The 20476-nt window shown below is 63.0% G+C and overlaps 2 protein-coding genes across 3 annotated transcripts; one reads left to right on the plus strand and one right to left on the minus strand.

The window, feature by feature from the left end:
• Positions 1-1346: 1346 nt before the first annotated feature.
• Positions 1347-5262, plus strand: LAMTOR4 (late endosomal/lysosomal adaptor, MAPK and MTOR activator 4). Its single transcript, XM_082781687.1, has 4 exons — positions 1347-1386; positions 2626-2706; positions 4234-4351; positions 5074-5262. The coding sequence occupies exons 1-4, from the start codon at positions 1384-1386 to the stop codon at positions 5169-5171; spliced, it is 300 nt and encodes a 99-aa protein (XP_082637813.1). The 5' UTR covers positions 1347-1383; the 3' UTR covers positions 5172-5262.
• Positions 5263-6624: 1362 nt separating this feature from the next.
• TRAPPC14 (trafficking protein particle complex subunit 14) lies at positions 6625-20336 on the minus strand. 2 transcript variants are annotated; one of them, XM_082781499.1, is made up of 11 exons: positions 19909-20336; positions 18586-18681; positions 17682-17814; positions 17485-17571; positions 16276-16396; positions 14286-14433; positions 13131-13213; positions 10911-11074; positions 8841-8995; positions 7524-7711; positions 6625-6840 (listed from the first exon to the last, which is right to left on the minus strand). In XM_082781499.1, the coding sequence occupies exons 1-11, from the start codon at positions 20290-20292 to the stop codon at positions 6684-6686; spliced, it is 1716 nt and encodes a 571-aa protein (XP_082637625.1). In that variant the 5' UTR covers positions 20293-20336; the 3' UTR covers positions 6625-6683. The 2 variants fall into 2 exon arrangements, with proteins under 2 accessions (XP_082637625.1, XP_082637626.1); XM_082781500.1 differs by lacking the exons at positions 17682-17814; positions 18586-18681; positions 19909-20336 and having other exon boundaries at positions 6627-6840; positions 16276-16376; positions 17485-17538.
• Between the last annotated feature and the right edge of the window lie 140 nt (positions 20337-20476).

Below are 20476 nucleotides of genomic sequence, written 5' to 3' on the forward strand. Positions count from 1 at the left end.
CCTGGGGGTGTCCCCAAGGGAAATGGGACCCGTGGGGGTGACCCCAAGAAAGAGGGGAGACCCCCGGGGGTGTCCCCAAAGGACAGGGGAGACCCCCCCAGGGACATCCCCAAAGAAATTGGAATCTGAGGGTGTCCCCAAGGGACAGGGGAGACCCCCCCCAGGGATGTCCCCGAAGAAAATGGGACCCCTGGGGGGTGTCCCCATGGGAAATGGGACCCCCAGGGGTGACCCCAAGAAAGAGGGGAGACCCCCGGGGGTGTCCCCAAAGGACAGGGGAGACCCCCCCAGGGATGTCCCCAAAGAAAATGGGATCCCGGGTGTGTCCCCAAGAAAGAGGGGGGGCCCCGGGGGTGTCCCCAAGAAAAAGGGGGGACCCCCGGGGGTGTCCCCAAAGGACGGGGGGGGATCCCTGGGGGTGTCCCCAAACAAAGGGGGCAGCCCCAGGGGTGTCCCCAAGGCAGCTGAGCCCCCCCTCCACCCCCAAGGGGGGGGGACGAGGCCTGGGGACACCCCCCGGGGACAGCAGAGCCCCAGTGGGTGCCCCCAGGGCCTTGAAGACCCCCGGAACCCCCCCCCAAAAGGAAATAAAGCCCCCGAGCAGCCCCCCCCGTGGTGCTGCCTCTCATTGGGGTGACGAGGGGACCTCGGGGTGTCCCCAAGGGGGGGGGGGGCAATTATTGGGGGGGTCTCAGTGGGGAGGGGAATTGGGGGGCCCCAGAATGGGGAGGGCAATGGGGGGGGGGGGGGGGGGTCCAGTTTGGGAGGGGGGAATTGGAGGGGTTCCAGTATGGGGGGGATACTGGGGAGGTCCCAGTATGGGGGGAGGGCACTGGGGGGGTCCCAGATTGGGAATGGAATTGGGGGGGTCCCAGTATGGGGGGGGCACTGGGGGGGTCCCAGTATGGGGGGGATACTGGAGAGGTCCCAGTATGGGGGGGGGCACTGGGGGGGATCCCAGTTTGGGGGGGTACTGGGGGTCCCAGTATGGGGGAGGCACTGGGGGGGGGTCCCAGTATGGGGGGGGCACTGGGGGGGTTCCCAGTTTGGGGGTGGAACTGGGGGAGTCCCAGTTTGGGGGGGAAAATGGGAGGGTTCCCAGTATGGGCGGGTTACTGGGAGAACGATTTTCCCAGTTTGGGGGGTGCACAGGAACACAGGAAGCGCAGGCGCGCGCTTTATGCAAATGACCTAATTAATATTAACGAATAAACCACGCCCCCTTCCCCGCGGCGCGCGCTCCCATTGGCAGGCAGAGAGGGGAGGGGCGGGAGATGAGGGGCGGAGCGTGGTGGGTGATGGACGGGGCTCTCAGCCAATCGGGTGACTGGATGGGAAAGGGGCGGGGCTCGGCGGTCAGCTGACCGGGGCCGGAGAGGGGAGATGGTGAGAGGGGAACTGGGGGAACTGGGAGGCACTGGGGGGAAACTGGGGGACACTGGGGGGGAATCTGGGGGGAAACTGGGTGAACTGGGGGGCACTGGGAGAACTGGGAGAGAAATTGGGGGCACTGGGGTGGGGAAACTGGGAGGTACTGGGAGAACTGGGGGGCAGTGGTTGGAAACTGGGAGGTACTGGGAGAACTGGGGGGCAGCTGGGAGCCTGGGTGGTACTGGGATGGGAGCGTTACAGGGAAACTGGGGGGAAACTGGGAGAAGTGGGGGGCACTGGGACGGGTAACTGGGAGAACTAGGGGGCACTGGTTGGAAACTGGGAGGTACTGGGAGAACTGGGGGGAAACTGGGAGACCTTGGGGAAAACTGGGAGACACTGGGAGAACTGGTGGAGAACTGGGAGCCTGGGGGGCGCTGGGATGGGGAACTGGGAGAACTGGGGGGGAACTGGAATCACTGGGGGGAAACTGGGTGAACTGGGGGGCACTGGGATGGGAGCACTGGGGGAAAGTGGGATTACTGGGAGGAAGATGGGGGCACTGGTTGGAAACTGGGAGAACTTGGGGGCACTGGGGTGGGGAACTGGGAGAGCTGGGGGGAAACTGGGAGGCACTGGGGGGCACTGGGATGGGGTTACTGGGAGGAAACTGGGAGAACTGGGAGAAACCAGAATTACTGGGGAGAAACTGGGGGCACTGGGGGGAAACTGGGAGCCTGGGGGGCACTGGGAGAACTGTGGGGAAACTGGGTGAACTGGGGGGTGCTGGGATGGGGAACTGGAAGAACTGGGGGTGAACTGGGGGGCACTGGGATGAGAGCACTGGGGGAAAGTGGGATCACTGGGAGGAGACTGGGGCAAGTGGGATGTGAAAGTGGGGGCACTGGGGAGGAACTCGGTTGAAACTGGGAGAACTGGGGGGCACTGGTTGGAAGCTGGGAGAAACTGGGTGAACTAGGAGAACTGGGGGGCAACTGGGGGCACTGGGATGGGTAACTGGGAGAACTGGGGGGCAACTGGAAGAACTGGGGGGCACTGGGATGGAGGAACTGGGAGAACTGGGGGGCACTGGGATGGAGAAACCGGGGACACTGGGGAGAAAGGGGGGAAACTGGGAGCCTGGGGGGGCACTGGGAGGACCGGGCCACCAGTGGGGGGGGCACTGGGGGTGGCGGTGCCGTGTGTCCCCTTGTCACCCCCCGCGTGTCCCCCCCGTGTCCCCCCTGTCCCCAGACGACGGCGCTGACGCAGGGCCTGGAGCGCGTCCCCGACCAACTGGGATACCTCGTCATCTGCGATGGCGCCGTGCTGGCCGTGAGCGGGGACACTGGGGACACTGGGGGACGTCTGGGGACACTTGGGGACATTTGGGGACATTGGGAGATGGGGATATGTGTGGACACTTGGGACCTTTGGGGACGTTTGGGGACATCTGGGGTTGTTTGGGGACATTGGGGATGGGGATATTTGGGGACATCTGGGGGTGTTTGGGGACGTTTGGGGACACTTGGGGATGTTTGGGGACATTGGGGACCTTTGGGGACATCTGGGGACACTTGGGGACATATTGGGGGTGTTTGAGGATGGGGATATTTGGGGACCTTTGGGGACATCTGGGGACATTTGGGGACATTGGGAGATAGGGATGTTTGGGGACCTTTGGGGACACTAGGGGATGGGGATATCTGGGGACTTCAGGGACACTTGGGGACATCTGGGGACATTGGGGATGGGGATGTTTGGGGACATCTGGGGGTGTTTGGGGATGTTTGTGGACACTTGGGGATGTTTGGGGACATTGGGGACATCTGGGGACCTTTGGGGACATTGGGGATGGGGATATTTGGGGACACTTGGGACATCTGGGGACGTTTGGGGACAGCTGGGGATGTTTGGGGACATTGGGGATGGGGATATTTGGGGACATCTGGGGATGTTTGGGGACATCTGGGGACATCTGGGGATGTTTGGGGACGGGGATATTTGGGGACATCTGGGACACTTGGGGACATTGGGGACATCTGGGGGTGTTTGAGGATGGGGATATTTGGGGCTCTTTGGGGACATTGAGGGATGTTTGGGGACATCTGAGGACACTTGGGGACAGGGATGTTTGGGGACATTGGGGATGGGGACACAAGTTTTGAGGGTGGGGGACAGGGACAAGGGAGATTTGGGGACATTGGGGAATGTTTGGGGACATCTGGGGACACTTGGGGACATCTAGGGATGTTTGGGAATGGGGATATTTGGGGACTTTGGGGACATCTGGGGACGGGGATATTTGGGGCCCTTTGGGGACATTGGGGATGTTTGGGGACATCTGAGGACACTTGGGGACAGGGATGTTTGGGGACATTGGGGATGGGGACACAAGTTTTGAGGGTGGGGGACAGGGACAAGGGAGATTTGGGGACATTGGGGAATGTTTGGGGACATCTGGGGACACTTGGGGACATCTAGGGATGTTTGGGAATGGGGATATTTGGGGACTTTGGGGACATCTGGGGACGGGGATATTTGGGGCCCTTTGGGGACATTGGGGATGTTTGGGGACATCAGGAGACTTTTGGGAAGGGGGCCACAAGACTTTTGGGGATGGGGGACAGGGACAAGCGAGCTTCGGGGACATTTGGGGACGTTTGGGGACAGTTGGGGACAGGGCTAAGCGACTCAGGAGACAGGAGCAGAAGCACGGGAGGCCTTTGGGGTCAGGAGACGGGGACATTTGGGGCCATTTGGGGCCACTTGGGGACAGGCGAACGGGGCTATTTAGGGCCATTTGGGGACATTGGGGACGTTGGGGACATCGGGGACAGGCTGTGACACGGCTGTCCCCAGTCGGCGGGGGACCTGGAGAACGACGAGCGCACGGCCACCGTGCTGGCGGGGCTGGTGGCCACCGCCTGCGGGCTGCGGCTGCCCCGCGGCCACCAGCCCCCCTTCCGCCGCCTCTCGGGTGAGTGACAGCCCTGTCCCCAAGGGGGTGGCACTGCCACCGCTGTCCCCAAGGGGGTGACACTGCCACTGGTGTCCCCAAAATGGAGGTGGCCCCGTGTTTGTCCTGTCCCCAGGGTGGTGGCAGTGGCCCTATACTCGCCCTGTCCCTATAGTGGGAGTGTCACTGGTGTCCCCAAGGGGGTGGTGGCAGTGCCACCGCTGTCCCCAACAGGGTGGCAGTGCCACTGGTGTCCCCAAAATAGAGGTGACCCCATATCTGTCTTGTCCCCAAGGTGGTGGCACTGCCATGAGTGTCCCCAGGGTGGTGGCGGTGGCCCCATACTCGCCCTGTCCCTATAGTGGGAGTGTCACCGGTGTCCCCAACAGGGTGGCAGTGCCACCAGTGTCCCCAAAATAGAGGTGGCCCCGTATTTGTCCTGTCCCCAAGATGGTGGCAGTGCCATGAGTGTCCCCAGGGTGGTGGCGGTGGCCCTATACTTGCCCTGTCCCTGTAGTGGGGAGTGTCACCGGTGTCCCCAAGGGGGTGGTGGCACTGCTACCGGTGTCCCCAAGGTGGTGGCACTGCCATCAGGGTCCCCAGAACATCGGTGTCCCCGCTCTCCCCGTGCCCCCGCTGTCCCCGGGGCGGTGGCGGTGTCCCCACACCCGTCCTGTCCCCGTGCCCGCGGTGTCCCCGGGGGGGGTGGCAGTGTCCCCAAATGTCCCCAAATGTCCCCGCAGTGGTGTTTGGGGACCACTCCCTGCTCGTCACCGCCTCGGCCCAGAAGCTTTTCGTGGTGAAGCGCCAGAACCGCACCCAGGAGCCCGCCACCGCCTGAGCCGCCGCGTCCCCAAGGCCACCACCGTGTCCCCAAGGCCACCGCCGTGTCCCCCCCGCGGGGCCGAGGCAATAAATGGTGTCCCCGTGTCCCCAAATTGGCCTCGTTTTTTTTGGGGGGAAACAGGGTGTTTTGGGGACGTTTTGCTCGGCCCCTTCCCGGGTGACACAGGTGTCACCGTCACGGTGTCACCGTCACCATGTCACTGTTACCATCACCATCCCAGTGCCATTGTCACCATCCCAGTGTCTTTGTCAATCCCAGTGCTGTTGTCACCATCCCAGTATCCTTGTCACCACCACAATGTCACCGTCCCAGTGTCACTGTCACCATCCCGGTACCCTTGTCACCATCACAGTGTCCTACTGACCATCACCATGTCCTTGTCACAATCCCAGTGTCATTGTCACCATCCCAATGTCATTGTCACCATCACATTGTCACCATCCCAGTGTCACTGTCACAATGCCATTGTCACCATCCCAGTGTCCTTGTCACAATCCCAGTGTCACTGCCACCATCATGTCACTGTCACCACCACGGTGTCCTTGTCACCATCCCTGTGTCATTGTCACCACCACACTGTCACCATCCCAGTGTCGTCACCATCCCAATGTCATTGTCACCACCCCAGTGTCCTCGTCACAATGTCATTGTCATCATCCCAGTGTCCTTGTCACCATCCCAGTGTCACTGTCACCACCCCAGTGCCATTGTCACCATCACAATGTCCTTGTCACCGTCCCAGTGTCCTTGTCACCATCCCAGTGCCCTTGTCACCACCACGTCATCACCATCCCGGTGTCATTTTCACCCAGTAACCTTGTCACCATCCCAGTGTCACTGTCACAACGTCACTGTCACAATCCCAGTGTCCTTGTCACCGTCCCAGTGTCACTGTCACCACCCCACTCCTTGTCACCTTGTCACCTGATCCCATTATCACCCCCCCGACATCACCGCCACCACCCCTATGTCACTGCCACCCCCTTGATGTCACCGCCACCCCACCGATGCCATTGTCACCCCGATGTCACCGTCACCCCGGCGGCGCCGCCGCCTTTATTGGCCCCAATAAATAACACAGACGTAAAGTGCCACCCGTGGCCAGGGGGGGTGGGGGGGTGACAACGCGGGGACGTCCCCATTGCCCCCCCCCCCAAAAGGGGCACAGGGCTTGGCAGTGCGGGTCCCCAACGGCCCCAAATCCCCCCGTTTTGTCCCCAAAAGCAGCCGGATCGTGTAAACAGCGCGGGACGCGTCCCCCCGTCCCCAAAATCATTGTGTGCCCCCCCCCCCGGGATTGGGGACCCCCTTTGTCACCCCATTTGGGGTCCCCTTTTGTCCCCCAGGCTTGGGGACAACCTCTTTGTGTCCCCCCACCCGTGGCACGTGGCAGCGAAGCAGCAGGCTCAGCCCCCCCCCCCATAAAAAAAACAGGGTCCCCGCGCGCCCCCTGCCCCAAATCCCCCCCCCTCCAGCCGATTTTGGGTTTTTTTTTGGGGGGGGGGGTCACTTGACGGGCTCCACCACCAGCACCTTGCACTCCCTCTTGGCGATCTTGTCCAGGGACAGGGCCGCTCGCTCCGGGGGGGGCGCGGGGAGGGGGCGTCCCACTGGGGACCCCACCGGGGGGGTGATGGCACGGCGCTCCATCACGCTGCCCGACCTGGAAAAAAAAAAAAAAAAAAGGGTGGGGGTGGGACGACCCCGAAATGTCCCAAAAAGGAGGGTTGTGGGCATAAAAAGGGGCCCCAAAGGGCTGGGGGCTCAAAACGGTCCCAAAAAGAAAGGGGGGGGGGGCACAAAGCATCCCCAAAAGGGGTGGATGATGGGGGGAGGACTGGTGGTGTCCCCAGGTCTGACCCCATACCCCAAAACCCCCCCACACACACCCCAAAATCCCCATATTTCCCCCCAAACGCCCTTATTTGCCCCAAAACCACCATGTATTGCACCAAATCCCTGTTTTTCGCCCCAAAACCCACCTGATGAGGTGGCCGCGGGCTGGCTGCTGGTGGGAGAAGGACTGGGAGCGCCCCAGGCCCAACCCCATACCCCAAAACCCCCATATTTCCCCCCCAAACTCCATATTTCCCCCCAAAAATTCTCATATTCCCCCCCCAAAAAAAACATATATTGCCCCAAATCCCCATTTTTTGCCCCAAAACCCACCTGATGATGTGGTTACGGGCCGGCTACTGGTGGGAGAAGAACTGGGAGCATCCCAGGCCCGACCCCATACCCCAAAACACCCATATTTCCCCCCAGAACTCCCCCAAAAAGTCTCATACTCCCCCCCAAACCCCCCATATATTGCCCCAAATCCCCCTTTTTCGCCCCAAAACCCACCTGATGAGGTGGCCGCGGGCCGGCTGCTGGTGGGAGAAGGACTGGGAGCGCCCCAGGCCCGCCTGGTGCCTCTCCACCAGGTCCCTCACCGCCGGGCTGCCGGGGCTGCTGCGTCGCGATAGCGCCCGCGCCTCGGCGCTGCCCACGCTGGCCGTGAACTGCAGCTTCAGCTTCATGTGCTGCGACAGCTGGGGGGGCACGGGGGGGGTCAGGGGGGAGGCCCGGGACCCCCTCGGCCTCCCCTTTTTGGCCTCGGAGGCCCCCGGCCTCACCTTGAGGGCGGGCAGAGGGATATGGGGTCGGGGTGGGGATGTAGGGACGCAGAGACACCATGAATTTCCCCATTTGGCCTCCTCTCCTCGTTCAGCCTCCTCTAATTTGGCCTCTCCTCCTCGTTTGGCCTCCCCTCATTTGGCCTCGGAGGCCTCCAGCCTCGCCTCGAGGGCAGGCAGAGGGATATGGGGTCGAGGAGGGGACGTAGGGATGTAAAGACACCATAAATTTCCCCATTTGGCCTCCCCTCCTCACTTGTCCTCCCCTCATTTGGCCTCCTCTCCTCGTTTGGCCTCCCTTTTTTGGCCCCGGAGGCTCCCAGCCTCGCCTCGAGGGCAGGCAGAGGGATATGGGGTCGAGGAGGGGATGTAGGGACGCAGACACACTATGAATTTCCCCCATTTGGCCTCCTCTCCTCGTTCAGCCTCCTCTAATTTGGCCTCTCCTCCTTGTTTGGCCTCCCCTCATTTGGCCTCCCTTTTTTGGCCTCGGAGGCCTCCAGCCTCGCCTCGAGGGCGGGCAGAGGGATATGGGGTCGGGGTGGGGATGTAGGCATGTAAAGACACCATAAATTTCCCCATTTGGCCTCCCCTCCTCGTTCAGCCTCCTCTAATTTGGCCTCTCCTCCTCGTTTGGCCTCCCCTCATTTGTCCTCCCCTAATTCAGCCTCCCTTTTTTGACCCCGGAGGCCTCCAGCCTCTCCTCGAGGGCGGGCAGAGGGATATGGGGTCAGGGTGGGGACGTAGGGACTCAGTGACACCATTTGTCCTCCCCCATTTGTCCTCCCCCATTTGTCCTCCCCTCCCCATTTGTCCTCCCCTCCCCATTTGTCCTCCCCTCCCCATTTGTCCTCCCCTCCCCGCCCTGGAGGCCCACGGCCTCACCCGGAGGCCACGCAGACAAATCCAGGGCCTGAAGGGGAAACTCACACCCGTGGCGACTCCACGAGTCCCCCCCCCGTCCTCCCTCGTCCTTCTCCCCTTCCCTTCCCCTCCCGGCCTCCCTTCCCCTCCCGGCCTCCCTTCCCCTCCCGGCCTCCCCCACCTCGAAGAGGCCGGCTCGCAGGGCCTGGAAGGCGACGCGGATGGTGCGGGCGCTGCCCTTGCGCGAGGAGCCCAGGTTGGTGAGGGGCGTGTGGCACACGATGGCGTCCAGAGCCGCCTGCGTGGCGCGGCGCTCGGGGCCCGACAGGGCCTTCCCTGCGGGTGGCGGGGAGGCCGCTGCCACCTCCTGTCCCCTCCCGGCCTCCACTGTCCCCTCCCGGCCTTCCTTGTCCCGTCCAGGTCACCCCTGTCCCCTTCTGGCCTCCCCTGTCCCCTCCTGGTCACCCTCATCCCCTCCCGGCCTGCCTTGTCCCCTCCTGGCCTCCTCTGTCCCCTCTCTGTCACCGTTGTCCCCTCCCGGCCTCCCCTGTCCCCTCCCGGCCTCCCTTGTCCCCTCCCAGCCTCCCCCGTCCCCTTCTGTTCACCCCTGTACCCTCCTGGCCTCCCCCATTCCCTCCCAGCCTCCCCTGTCCCCTCATGGCCTCCCTTGTCCCCTCCTGGCCTCCACTGTTCCCTCCTGGCCTCCCTTGTCCCCTCCTGGCCTCCCCTGACCCCTCTTGGCCTCCCTTGTCCCCTCCCGGTCACCCCTGTCCCCTCCCAGCCTCCCCTGTCCCCTCCTGCTTGTTCCTGGCCTCCCCCATCCCCTCCTGGCCTCCCCTGTCCCCTCCTGGCCTCCTGTCCCCTCTCTGTCACCCTTGTCCTCACCTGGTCACTCCTTGTCCCTTCCTGGCCTCCTTTGTCCCCTCCCGGCCTCCCTTGTCCCCTCCTGGCCTCCTCTGTCCCCTCTCTGTCACCGTTGTCCCCTCCCGGCCTCCCCTGTCCCCTCATGGCCTCCCTTGTCCCCTCCCGGTCACTCCTTGTCCCTTCCTGGCCTCCCCCATCCCCTCCCGGCCTCCCCTGTCCCCTCCCGGTCCCTCTCAGCCCCTCACTTGTCCCCCCCACCGAGCCTGACCCCATCCCGGCCCCTCTCTTTTCCCTATTTGTCCCCTGTCCCCATGCCTTGTCCCAATCCTTCCCCATTCCCTTGTCCCCATCCTGTCCCCATCCCATTCCATCCCCATCCTGTCCCCACTCCTGTCCCTGTTCCTGTCCCCTCTCCCTGTCCCCATCCCCTGTTCCTGTCCCCATTCCATCCCCTGTCCTTGTCCCTATCCCCTGTCCCCATCCCATCCTATCCCCATCCCGTCCCCATTCTTGTCCCTATCCCATTCCATCCCCATCCCCATCCTGTGCCCTGTCACCTGTCCCCTTGTCCCCTGTCCCCATCCCATTCCATCCCATCCCCATCTTGTCCCCACTCCATCCTGTCCCCTATCCCTGTCCCCATCCCCTCTCCCTGTCCCCATCCCCATCCTGTCCCTATTCCTGTCCCTATTCCTGTCCCCACTCCTGTCCCCTTGTCCCCTGTCCCCATCCCCACCCTGTCCCCTGTCCCCATCCCATCCCCATCTTGTCCCCATCCCATCCTGTCCCCTCTCCCTGTCCCCATTCCCATTCCTGTCCCTGTCCCCCTCCCCTCTCCCTGTCCCCATCCTGTCCCTATTCCTGTCTCCATCCCATTCCACCCTGTTCCCTATCCCCACCCTGTCCCCTCTCCCTGTCCCCATCCCATTCCATCCCCATTCCATCCCGTCCCCATCCTGTCCCTATTCCCGTCCCCACCCCGTCCCCACTGTTGTCCCCTTGTCCCCCTGTCCCCGTCCCCATCCTGTCTCTGTCCCCATCCCCTCTCCCTGTCCCTATCCCCACCCTGTCCCCTCTCCCTGTCCCCATCCCATTCCATCCCCATCCCCATCCTGTCCCCATCCCCATCCTGTCCCTCTCCCTTGTCCCCATCCTGCCCCCACCCTGTCCCCACTGTTGTCCCCTTGTCCCCCTGTCCCCGTCCCCATCCTGTCTCTGTCCCCATTCCCTCTCCCTGTCCCTATCCCCACCCTGTCCCCTCTCCCTGTCCCCATCCCATTCCATCCCCATCCCCATCCTGTCCCTCTCCCTTGTCCCCATCCCGTCCCTATTCCCGTCCCCACCCCGTCCCCACTGTTGTCCCCGTGTCCCCCTGTCCCCGTCGCACCGGCGGTGGCGGTGTCGGGCGTCCAGACGAGGCGCACGGCGAGGAAGTCGTGCAGCTCGTTGAGCAGGGTGTAGGTGACGGTGAAGCGCTGCCGCGCCCGCACCGGGGACTCGCAGGCGGCCGTCATCACGAAGCGGGGACGCTCCAGGCGGATGCTGGGCAGCCTGGGGGGGGGACACGGGGACAGGGGGGGGACACGGGGACGTCAGGGGGACGTCAGGGGGACGTCAGGGGGACGGGGACGTCAGCAGGGGATGGGGATGTCAGGGGGGCACCTCGTAACTCAGGGACATGGGGACATCAGGGGGAGGGGGACATCGGGGGGGGACAGGGACAACAGGGGGGGACAGGGACGTCAGGGGGGCACCTGGGAACTTGGGGACATGGGGACAGGGACGTCAGGGGGACAGGGACATCGGGGGGGACGGGGACGTCGGGGGGCGGACAGGGACATCAGCAGGGGATGGGGATGTCAGGGGGGCACCTCGTAACTTGGGGACACTGAGGGGGCACCTCACAGCTTGGGGATATAGGGACAGGGACATCAGGGGGGGACAGGGACATCAAGGGGACAGGGACATCAGGGGGCACCTCGTAACTTGGGGACATGGGGACACTGAGGGGACACCTCACAGCTTGGGGATATAGGGACAGGGGCATCGGGGGGGACAGGGACATCAAGGGGACAGGGATGTCAGGGGGCACCTCGTAACTTGGGGACATGGGGACACTGAGGGGACACCTCACAGTTTGGGGACATGGGGACAGGGACACGGTATGGGGACAGGGACACCTAGAGGGTCACCTTGTAACTTGGGGACATGGGGACACTGAGGGGGCACCTCATAGTTTGGGGACTTAGGGACATCGGGGGGGACAGGGACATCAGAGGGGGACAGGGACATCAGGGGGGCACCTCGTAACTCGGGGACATGGGGACACTGAGGGGACACCTCATAGTTTGGGGATATAGGGACAGGGACATCGGGGGGGCACCTGGTAACTTGGGGATATGGGGACAGGGACATCGGGGGGGGACAGGGACATCAAGGGGGGCACCTCACAGCCTGGGGACAGGGGATGGGGACATTGGCAACGGGGTTTTGGGGTCCTCCTGTTTAGGGACGGGGTTTTGGGGTCCCTCCTCGTTGGAACAGGACTTTGGGGTCCCTCCTTTTTAGGGTCGGGGTTTTGGGGTCCCTCCTGTTTAGGGACAGGTTTTGGGGGGCCCCTCCTGTTTAGGGTCGGGGTTTTGGGGTCCCTCCTTGTTGGGCACAGGACTTTGGGGTCCCTCCTTTTTAGGGTCAGGGTTTTGGGGCCCCTCCTATTTAGGGATGAAGTTTTGGGGTCCCTCCTTGTTGGGGATGGGGTTTTGGGGTCCCTCCGGTTTTGGGATCTCTCCTTGCCGGGGACAGGGTTTTGGGATCCCTCCTGTTTAGGGTCGGGGTTTTGGGGTCCCGCCTGTTTAGGGTGGAGGTTTTGGGGTCCCTCCTTTTTAGGGTCGGGGTTTTGGGGTCCCTCCTCGTTGGAACAGGACTTTGGGGTCCCTCCTTTTTAGGGTCAGGGTTTTGGGGTCCCTCCTTGTTGGGCACAGGGTTTTGGGGTCCCTCCTTTTTAGGGTCAGGGTTTTGGGGTCCTCCTGTTTAGGGTGGGGGTTTTGGGGTCCCTCCTCGTTGGAACAGGACTTTGGGGTCCTTCCTTTTTAGGGTCGGGGTTTTGGGGTCCCTCCTATTTAGGGTCGGGGTTTTGGGGTCCCTCCTGTTTAGGGTGGGGGTTTTGGGGTCCCTCCTTTTTAGGGTCGGGGTTTTGGGGTCCCTCCTTGTTGGGCACAGGACTTTGGGGTCCCTCCTGTTTAGGGATGGGGTTTTGGGGTCCCTCCTGTTTAGGGTCAGGGTTTTGGGGTCCCTCCTTGTTGGGCACAGGGTTTTGGGGTCCCTCCTTTTTAGGGTGGGGGTTTTGGGGTCCCTCCTATTTAGGGTCGGGGTTTTGGGGTCCCTCCTTTTTAGGGTCAGGGTTTTGGGATCCCTCCTGTTTAGGGTCGGGGTTTTGGGGTCCCTCCTATTTAGGGTCGGGGTTTTGGGGTCCCTCCTTTTTAGGGTCAGGGTTTTGGGATCCCTCCTGTTTAGGGTTGGGGTTTTGGGGTCCCTCCTCGTTGGAACAGGACTTTGGGGCCCCTCCTGTTTAGGGTGGGGGTTTTGGGGTCGGGGGGGGGGCTCTCACCGGTAGTGGGTGTAGATGCTGCTGGTGAAGGGCAGCTTTGGGGTCGACCACTGCACCACGGCCACCAGGGGCACCTCCAGGCCCTGGGGGGGGGCACAAAGGGACCCCAAAATCCTCACCCCCCTGTCCCTGGCAAGGGGGGGGGGGCACCGGGACGGTCCCCAGCGTCCCCAAATGGGGTTACCCTGGGGATGGTCCCCAAGGTGCCCCCAAAAAGGACGATTTATCCCCATTTCCCCCCATTTTCCCCCATTCCTCCTTGCCCCCCCCACATCCCCTATTGCCCCCCCATCCCCTGCACCCCCCCACACCCCCGTGTCCCCCCCATTCCCCCGTGCTGCCCCCATATCCCCACTTCCCCCCATATCCCCATTTCCCCCCGTTTTACCCCATTCCCCCCTGCCCCCCCCACACCCCCTGCACCCCCCCATATCCCCATGCCTCCCCATTCCCCCATGCTGCCCCCATATCCCCATTTCCCCCCATTTTTCCCCCGTTTCCCCCCATTCCCCCCTGCGCCCCCAAAACCCCCCTGCCCCCCAAAACCCCCTTGCGCCCCCCACACCCCCCTGCCCCCCCTTGTTCCCCTGCCCCCCCCATATCCCCATGTCCCCCCATATCCCCATGTCCCCCCATATCCCCATGTCCCCCCCATATCCCTATTTTCCCCCATATCCCCATTTCCCCCCATTTTCCCCCCATACCACCCCATTCCCCTGTGCCCCCCCCACACCCCCATGCCCCCCCCATATCCCCATTTCCCCCCGTTTCCCCCATTCCCCCCTGTGCCCCCAAACCCCCCCTGCCCCCCCTTGTTCCCCTGCCCCCCCACACCCCCCTGCCCCCCCGCGCCCCCCTGCCCCCCCCCGCACCCCCCCCATATCCCCATGCCCCCCTATTCCCCCATATCCCCATTTCCCCCCATTCCCCCCTGCGCCCCCAAAACCCCCCAGCCCCCCCCACTCCCCCCTGCCCCCCCGCGCCCCCCTGCCCCCCCCGTGCCCCCCCCACACCCCCATGCCCCCCCCATATCCCCCCATATCCCCATTTCCCCCCATTTCCCCCCATTCCCCCCTGCGCCCCCAAAACCCCCCTGCGCCCCCAACCCCCCCCTGCCCCCCCTTGTTCCCCTGCCCCCCCCCGCGCCCCCCCCACCTCCTTGGCGTCCTCGGGGGGCCTCTCGGGGGCCTGGAGCTGGAAGAGGAAGTTGTGCTCCTCCAGGGCGCTGAGGGCGCAGGGGCACGCCGAGCCCGCGCCCGCCACGCGGCAGAAGGCGCCCACGGGGACCTCGCCCGAGTGGTGGCTGCGGGGACATTTTGGGGACGTTTGGGGACACTTGGGGATGTTTGGGGGATGTTGGGAGATGCTTTGGGGGTGTTTGGGGGACATTGGGGATGTTTTGGGGGCATTGGGGATGTTTTGGGGGCATTGGAGATGTTTTGGGGACATTTGGGGACGGTTTGGGGACACTTAGGGATGTTTGGGGGATGTTGGGGGGGCATTTGGGGGACATTGGAGATGTTTTGGGGGCATTGGAGATGTTTTGGGGGCATTTGGGGGACATTGGAGATGTTTTGGGGACATCAGAGATGTTTTGGAGGGATTGGAGATGTTTTGGGGACATTTGGGGACGGTTTGGGGACACTTGGGGATGTTTTGGGGACGTTGGGAGATGCTTTGGGGGTGTTTGGGGGACACTGGAGGTGTTTTGGGGGCATTTGGGGGACACTGGAGATGTTTTGGGGGCATTGGAGATGTTTTGGGGACATTTGGGGACGGTTTGGGGACGTTGGGAGATGCTTTGGGGGTGTTTGGGGGACATTGGAGGTGTTTTGGGGGCATTTGGGGGACATTGGAGATGTTTTAGGGGCATTGGAGATGTTTTGGGGACATTTGGGGACGGTTTGGGGGATATTGGGGGTGTTTTGGGGGCGTTTGGGGAACACTGGGGATGTTTAGGGGACATTTGGGGACAGTTTGGGGACGCTGGGGGATGTTTGGGGGATGTTGGGAGATGCTTTGGGGGTGTTTGGGGGACATTGGGGATGTTTTGGGGGCATTGGAGATGTTTTGGAGGGATTGGAGATGTTTTGGGGACATTTGGGGACGGTTTGGGGACACTTGGGGATGTCTTGGGGACGTTGGGAGATGCTTTGGGGGTGTTTGGGGGACACTGGAGGTGTTTTGGGGGCATTTGGGGGACATTGGAGATGTTTTGGGGGCATTGGAGATGTTTTGGGGACATTTGGGGACGTTTTGGGGGCGTTTGGGGAACACTGGGGATGTTTAGGGGACATTTGGGGACAGTTTGGGGACGCTGGGGGATGTTTTGGGGACGTTGGGAGATGCTTTGGGGGTGTTTGGGGGACATTGGAGATGTTTTGAGGACATTGGAGATGTTTTGGAGGCATTTGAGATGTTTTGGGGACATTTGGGGACAGTTTGGGAACATTTGGGGACGGTTTGGGGACACTTGGGGATGTTTGGGGGCTGTTGGGAGATGCTTTGGGGGTGTTTGGGGGACATTGGGGATGTTTTGGGAGGCATTTGGGGGACATTGGAGATGTTTTGAGGACATTGGAGATGTTTTGAGGACATTGGAGATGTTTTGGAGGCATTGGAGATGTTTTGGAGGCATTGGAGATGTTTTGGGGACATTTGGGGACGGTTTGGGGGACATTGGGGATGTTGGGGATGTTTTGGGGGCGTTTGGGGAACACTGGGGATGTTTTGGGGGCATTTGGGGGACATTGGAGATGTTTTGGAGGCATTGGAGATGTTTTGGGGACGGTTTGGGGTATGTTGGGGGTGTTTTGGGGACGTTTGGGGAACACTGGGGATGTTTCGGAGGCATTTGGGGGACATTGGAGATGTTTTGGGGGCACTGGAGATGTTTTGGGGACATTCGGGGATGGTTTGGGGGCATTTGGGGGACATTGGAGATGTTTTGGGGACACTGGAGCTGTTTTGGGGGCATTTTAGGGATGTTTTTGGGCCGTGCTGGGGACATTTGAGGGACGTTAGAAATGTTTTGGGGCCATTTTAGGGCCGTCGGGGCTATTTTAGGGCCGTCGGGGCTATTTTAGGGCCGTCGGGGCCGTTTCGTGGAGATTTTGGGGCCGTTTTGGGGCCGTTTGGGGCTCACCAGACGTCATCGACCAGCAGCACGGAGCCGTCGGGCATGACGGGCAGGTAGCTGGCGTTGAAGTTGGGCAGGATGCGGACGTCCCGCAGCGAGATCTCCTCCTGCGAGCACCCGTTCAGCACTGCGGGCACGGGGCACGGTTGGGTCCTGGCCCCGTCCCAAAAGGTCCTTGTCCCGTCCCAAATGTCCCTGTCCCCGTCCCAAAGGTCCTTGTCTCCATCCCAGATGTCCCTGTCCCCATTCTAAAGGTCCTTGTCCCATCCCAAAGCTCCCTATCCCCATCCCAAATGTCCCTGTCCCTGTCCCAAAGATCCCTATCCCCGTCCCAAATGTCCCTGTCCCCGTCCCAAAGGCCCCTGTCTCCATCCCAGATGTCCCTGTCCCCATTCCAAACGTCCTTGTCCCATCCCAAATGTCCCTGACCCCATCCCCAAGGTCCCTGTCCCCAATCCCATTCACCCTGGGGTCCCTGTTCCTATCCCAAAGGCCCCTGTCCCTGTCCCAAAGGACCCTGTCCCCATCCCAAATGTCCCTGTCCCCAATCCCATTCACCCTGGGGTCCCTGTTCCTATCCCAAAGGTCCCCGTCCTTGTCCCAAAAGCCCCTGTCCCCAATCCCATACATCCTGGGGTCCCTTTCCCCATCCCAACTGTCCCCTGTCCCCACCCCATTCACCCTGGGATCCTTGTCCCCACCCCAGCTCTCCCCATTTCTGTCCCCATTTATGTCCCCTGTCCCCATAATGTCTCCATTTATGCTGTCCTGTCCCCATAATGTCCCCATTTACGCTCTCCCGTCCCCATTTCTGTCCCCATGTCCCCATAATGTCCCCATTTCTGTCCCTATAACATCCCCTCACCTTTCAGCACCATCAGGTACTTGCCCCCTGTCCCCATTTATACCCCAATAATGTCCCCATAGTGCCCCATAGTGTCCCTGTGGCGTCCCCCTGACCCCGTAGTGTCCCCATAAGGTCCCTCCATCCCCGTGGTGTCCCCACAGGGTCCCCCGGTCCCCATGGTGTCCCCACAATGTCCCCTTAATGTCCCCAAAACCTCCCCTCACCTTTCAGCACCATCATGTACTTGCTCCCTGTCCCCATTTATGCCCTGATAATGTCCCTGCAGCGTCCCCCTGACCCCATAGTGTCCCCATAGCATCCCCCTGATCCTGTGGTGTCCCCAAAATGTCCCCAAATCGTCCCCTCACCTTTCAGCACCGTCAGGTACTTGCCGGACACGGTCAGCTGGCGGCACCGCACCACGGGCGGCGGCAGCACGGTCAGCAGGGTGCTCACTGCGGGGACAGGCGCTGAGGGGACACCGGGGGACCCCGAGGGACAGGAGGGGACCCCGGGGGACCCAAAGGGACACGAGGGGACACAAAGGGACACGAGGGGACCCTACCCTGGGCCTTGAAGGCGCCCTGCTCCTGGCGGAAGACGTGCGCGGGCGCACGGCTCTGCAGCAGCCCCAGGTAACCGCCGCCCTCCTGCAGCTCGGCCGGCTCCGTGTCCCTCTTCCACACCGTCACCACGATCTGGGGACGTTGGGGACACGTTGGGGACAATGGGGACAATGGGGACAACGGGGACGGCCACCCCCGGGCGGCTGAGCACCCTGTGATGTCCCCAAATCCCACTGTGGGGTCGGGGAGGGGGGCCCCGGTGCTGGATCTGCAGCCTCGAAGTGGTGGTGAGGTGTGGGCTGGGGTGTCCCCGTGATGTCCCCAAGGTCCCCACGGTGTCCCCAAGGTCCTCAAGAAGTCCCCAAAGTCCCCAAAAGTCCCTGTGACACCCCCAAGGTCCCTAAAAGTTCCTGTGATGCCCCCAAGGTCCCCACGCTGTCCCCAAAGTCCTTGGCCACCCCCGAGGTCCTCACACTGTCCCCAAGGTCCCCACGATGTCTCCAAGGTCCCCAGATCCCTGCGCTGCCCCCAAGTCCCCTAAAGGTCCCCAGGGTCCCCACAATGTCCCCGAGGTCCCCAAAGCCCCCACAATGTCCCCAAGCTGTCACCGAGGTCCCCACACAGTTCCCAAGTTCCCCATGGTGCCCCTGAGGTCCCCAGGATGTCCCCACACCCTTCCCGAGGTCCCCAGGATGTCCCCAAGGTCCCCATGATGTCCCCAAGGTGTCCCCAAGGTCCCTGAGGGGACCCCACACATTTCCCAAGTTCCCCATGGTGCCCCTGAGGTCCCCACAGTCCCCAGGATGTCCCCACAATGTCCCCGAGGTCCCCATGGTGTCCCCAAGGTGTCCCCAAGGTGTCCCCAAGGTCCCCAGGATGTCCCCAAGGTCCCCGTGTCCTCACCTTGGCCTTGACGGTGCCGGGGGGCAGCTTGTCCAGGGCGATGGTGAGCGGGAAGATCACCTCGTCCGGGCACACGATGGGGTCCTCCACCGGCAGCTGGGGGGGGGAAAAAATGGGGGGGGGGGGGCTCAGCCACAGCCCCCCCTTCATCCCTACACCCCCCCCTTAACCCCAGGCCCCCCCCCTCATCCCCACGTCCCCCTTTTTGTCCCCACACCCCCCCTTTTGTCCCCCCACCCCCCCCTTCCTGCCCTCCCTTCGTCCCCACGCCCCCCCATTTTGTTCTCTGCCCCCCCCCCAATTTTCTCCCCCTCCCCACTTCATCCCTATTTTACCATCCCCCCCCTTATTTTACCCCCTCCCCATTTCCCCTCCTCCCCATTTTTGCCCCATTTCTCTCCCCCTTTCACCCCCCCTTCCCCCTTTTACCCCCCCATTTCCCTCCCCCCCTTTTTACCTCCCTCTCCCCCTTTCACCCCCATTCTCCCCCTCCCTATTTCCCCCTTCCCCTCCCTCTTTTACCTCCCCCCTCCCCATTTTTACCCCTCTCCCCCCCTTTCACCCCCTCAACTCCCCTTTTTACCCCCTTCTCCCCATTTTACCCCCCGATTTCCCCTCCTTTGCCCTCCCTTCCCGATTTTGCCCACTCATCTCTCTCCCCCTCCCCATTTTACCCCCCCTCCTTCCCCTTTTACCCCCCCATTTCACCCCCCTACTCCCCCACTTCCCTCCCCTTCCTATTTCCCTCCCCGTATCCCCCTCCCCCCTCTTTTTACCCTCCTCCTCCCCATTTTTACCCCCCCATCTCCCCCTCACTCCCCCTTTTACACTCCCCCTTCCCCTTTTTGCCCTCCCCCTCCCCCTTTTGACCCCCCTCCCCATTTTTGCCCTCCACCCCCCCCATTTCCCCCCCCACTCCCCCATTTCCCTCCCCCTCCCCCTTTTACCGCCCCATTTAACCCCCCCATCCCCCTTTTACCCCCCCACTCCCCCTTTTACCCCCCCATTCCCCTCCCCCTCCCCCTTTTCACCCCCCTCTCCCCATTTTTGCCCCCCACCCCCCCCATTTCCCCCCCACTCCCCCATTTTACCCCCCAACTCCCCCTTTTACCCCCCCATTCCCCTCCCCCTTCCCCCTTTTGACCCCCCTCCTCCCCATTTTTGCCCCCCACCTCCCCCCCACTCCCCTATTTCCCCCCCACTCCCCCTTTTACCCCCCCATTCCCCCCCCACCTCCTCATTTCCCCCCTCCACCCCCCATTCCCCCCCCACCCCCCCCTTTTACCCCCTCCCCCCCTCATTTCTCCCCCCCCTTTCACCCACCCCCGCCGCCGGCCTCCCCGGCGCCCCCTGCCCGTGCGTGAGCAGCGCGCGGCACTCCCGGAACACCGCGGCCGGGGGGGACCCGGCCCCATCCTCCGCCGCCCCCCCGGGCCCTTCCCGTTCCCCCCCGGGCTCCGCAGCCCCGGGGCCGGGGCTGACGCTGGCCAAAGCCGCCAGGGAAGCGGCGAGCTCGGCCCAAGCCGGCCGGCCGGGCCCGGGGCCGGGGCGGCAGCGGAGGACGAGGAGGAAGCGGACGGTTTCGCCCAGGTAGAGGTGGTTGCGGCGGGGCAGGGCCCGGTAACGGCCCGGTTCCCCCGTGAGGAGCTCGCGGGCGGCGAAGGGGACGGCGGGGAAGTACATGAAGTACTCGCACTGCGACTCCATGGCCGCCCCGCCGCGGGGCCGCGACCGGAGCCGCCACCGGCACCGGGAGGCTTCCGCTTCCGGATAAGCTTCCGCTTCCGGCCCCGCGGCGCCGCCGTTGCTAAGGAAACCGGGAGCGGTAAGAGGGATGGCTTCCGGTTCCGGGCCCGCGCTGTCGTTGCCGTGGCAACAGCAGCACTTCCGG

This window comes from Aythya marila (genome assembly GCF_965140915.1).
Source record: "Aythya marila genome assembly, chromosome: 31".
Lineage (NCBI taxonomy): Eukaryota > Metazoa > Chordata > Aves > Anseriformes > Anatidae > Aythya > Aythya marila.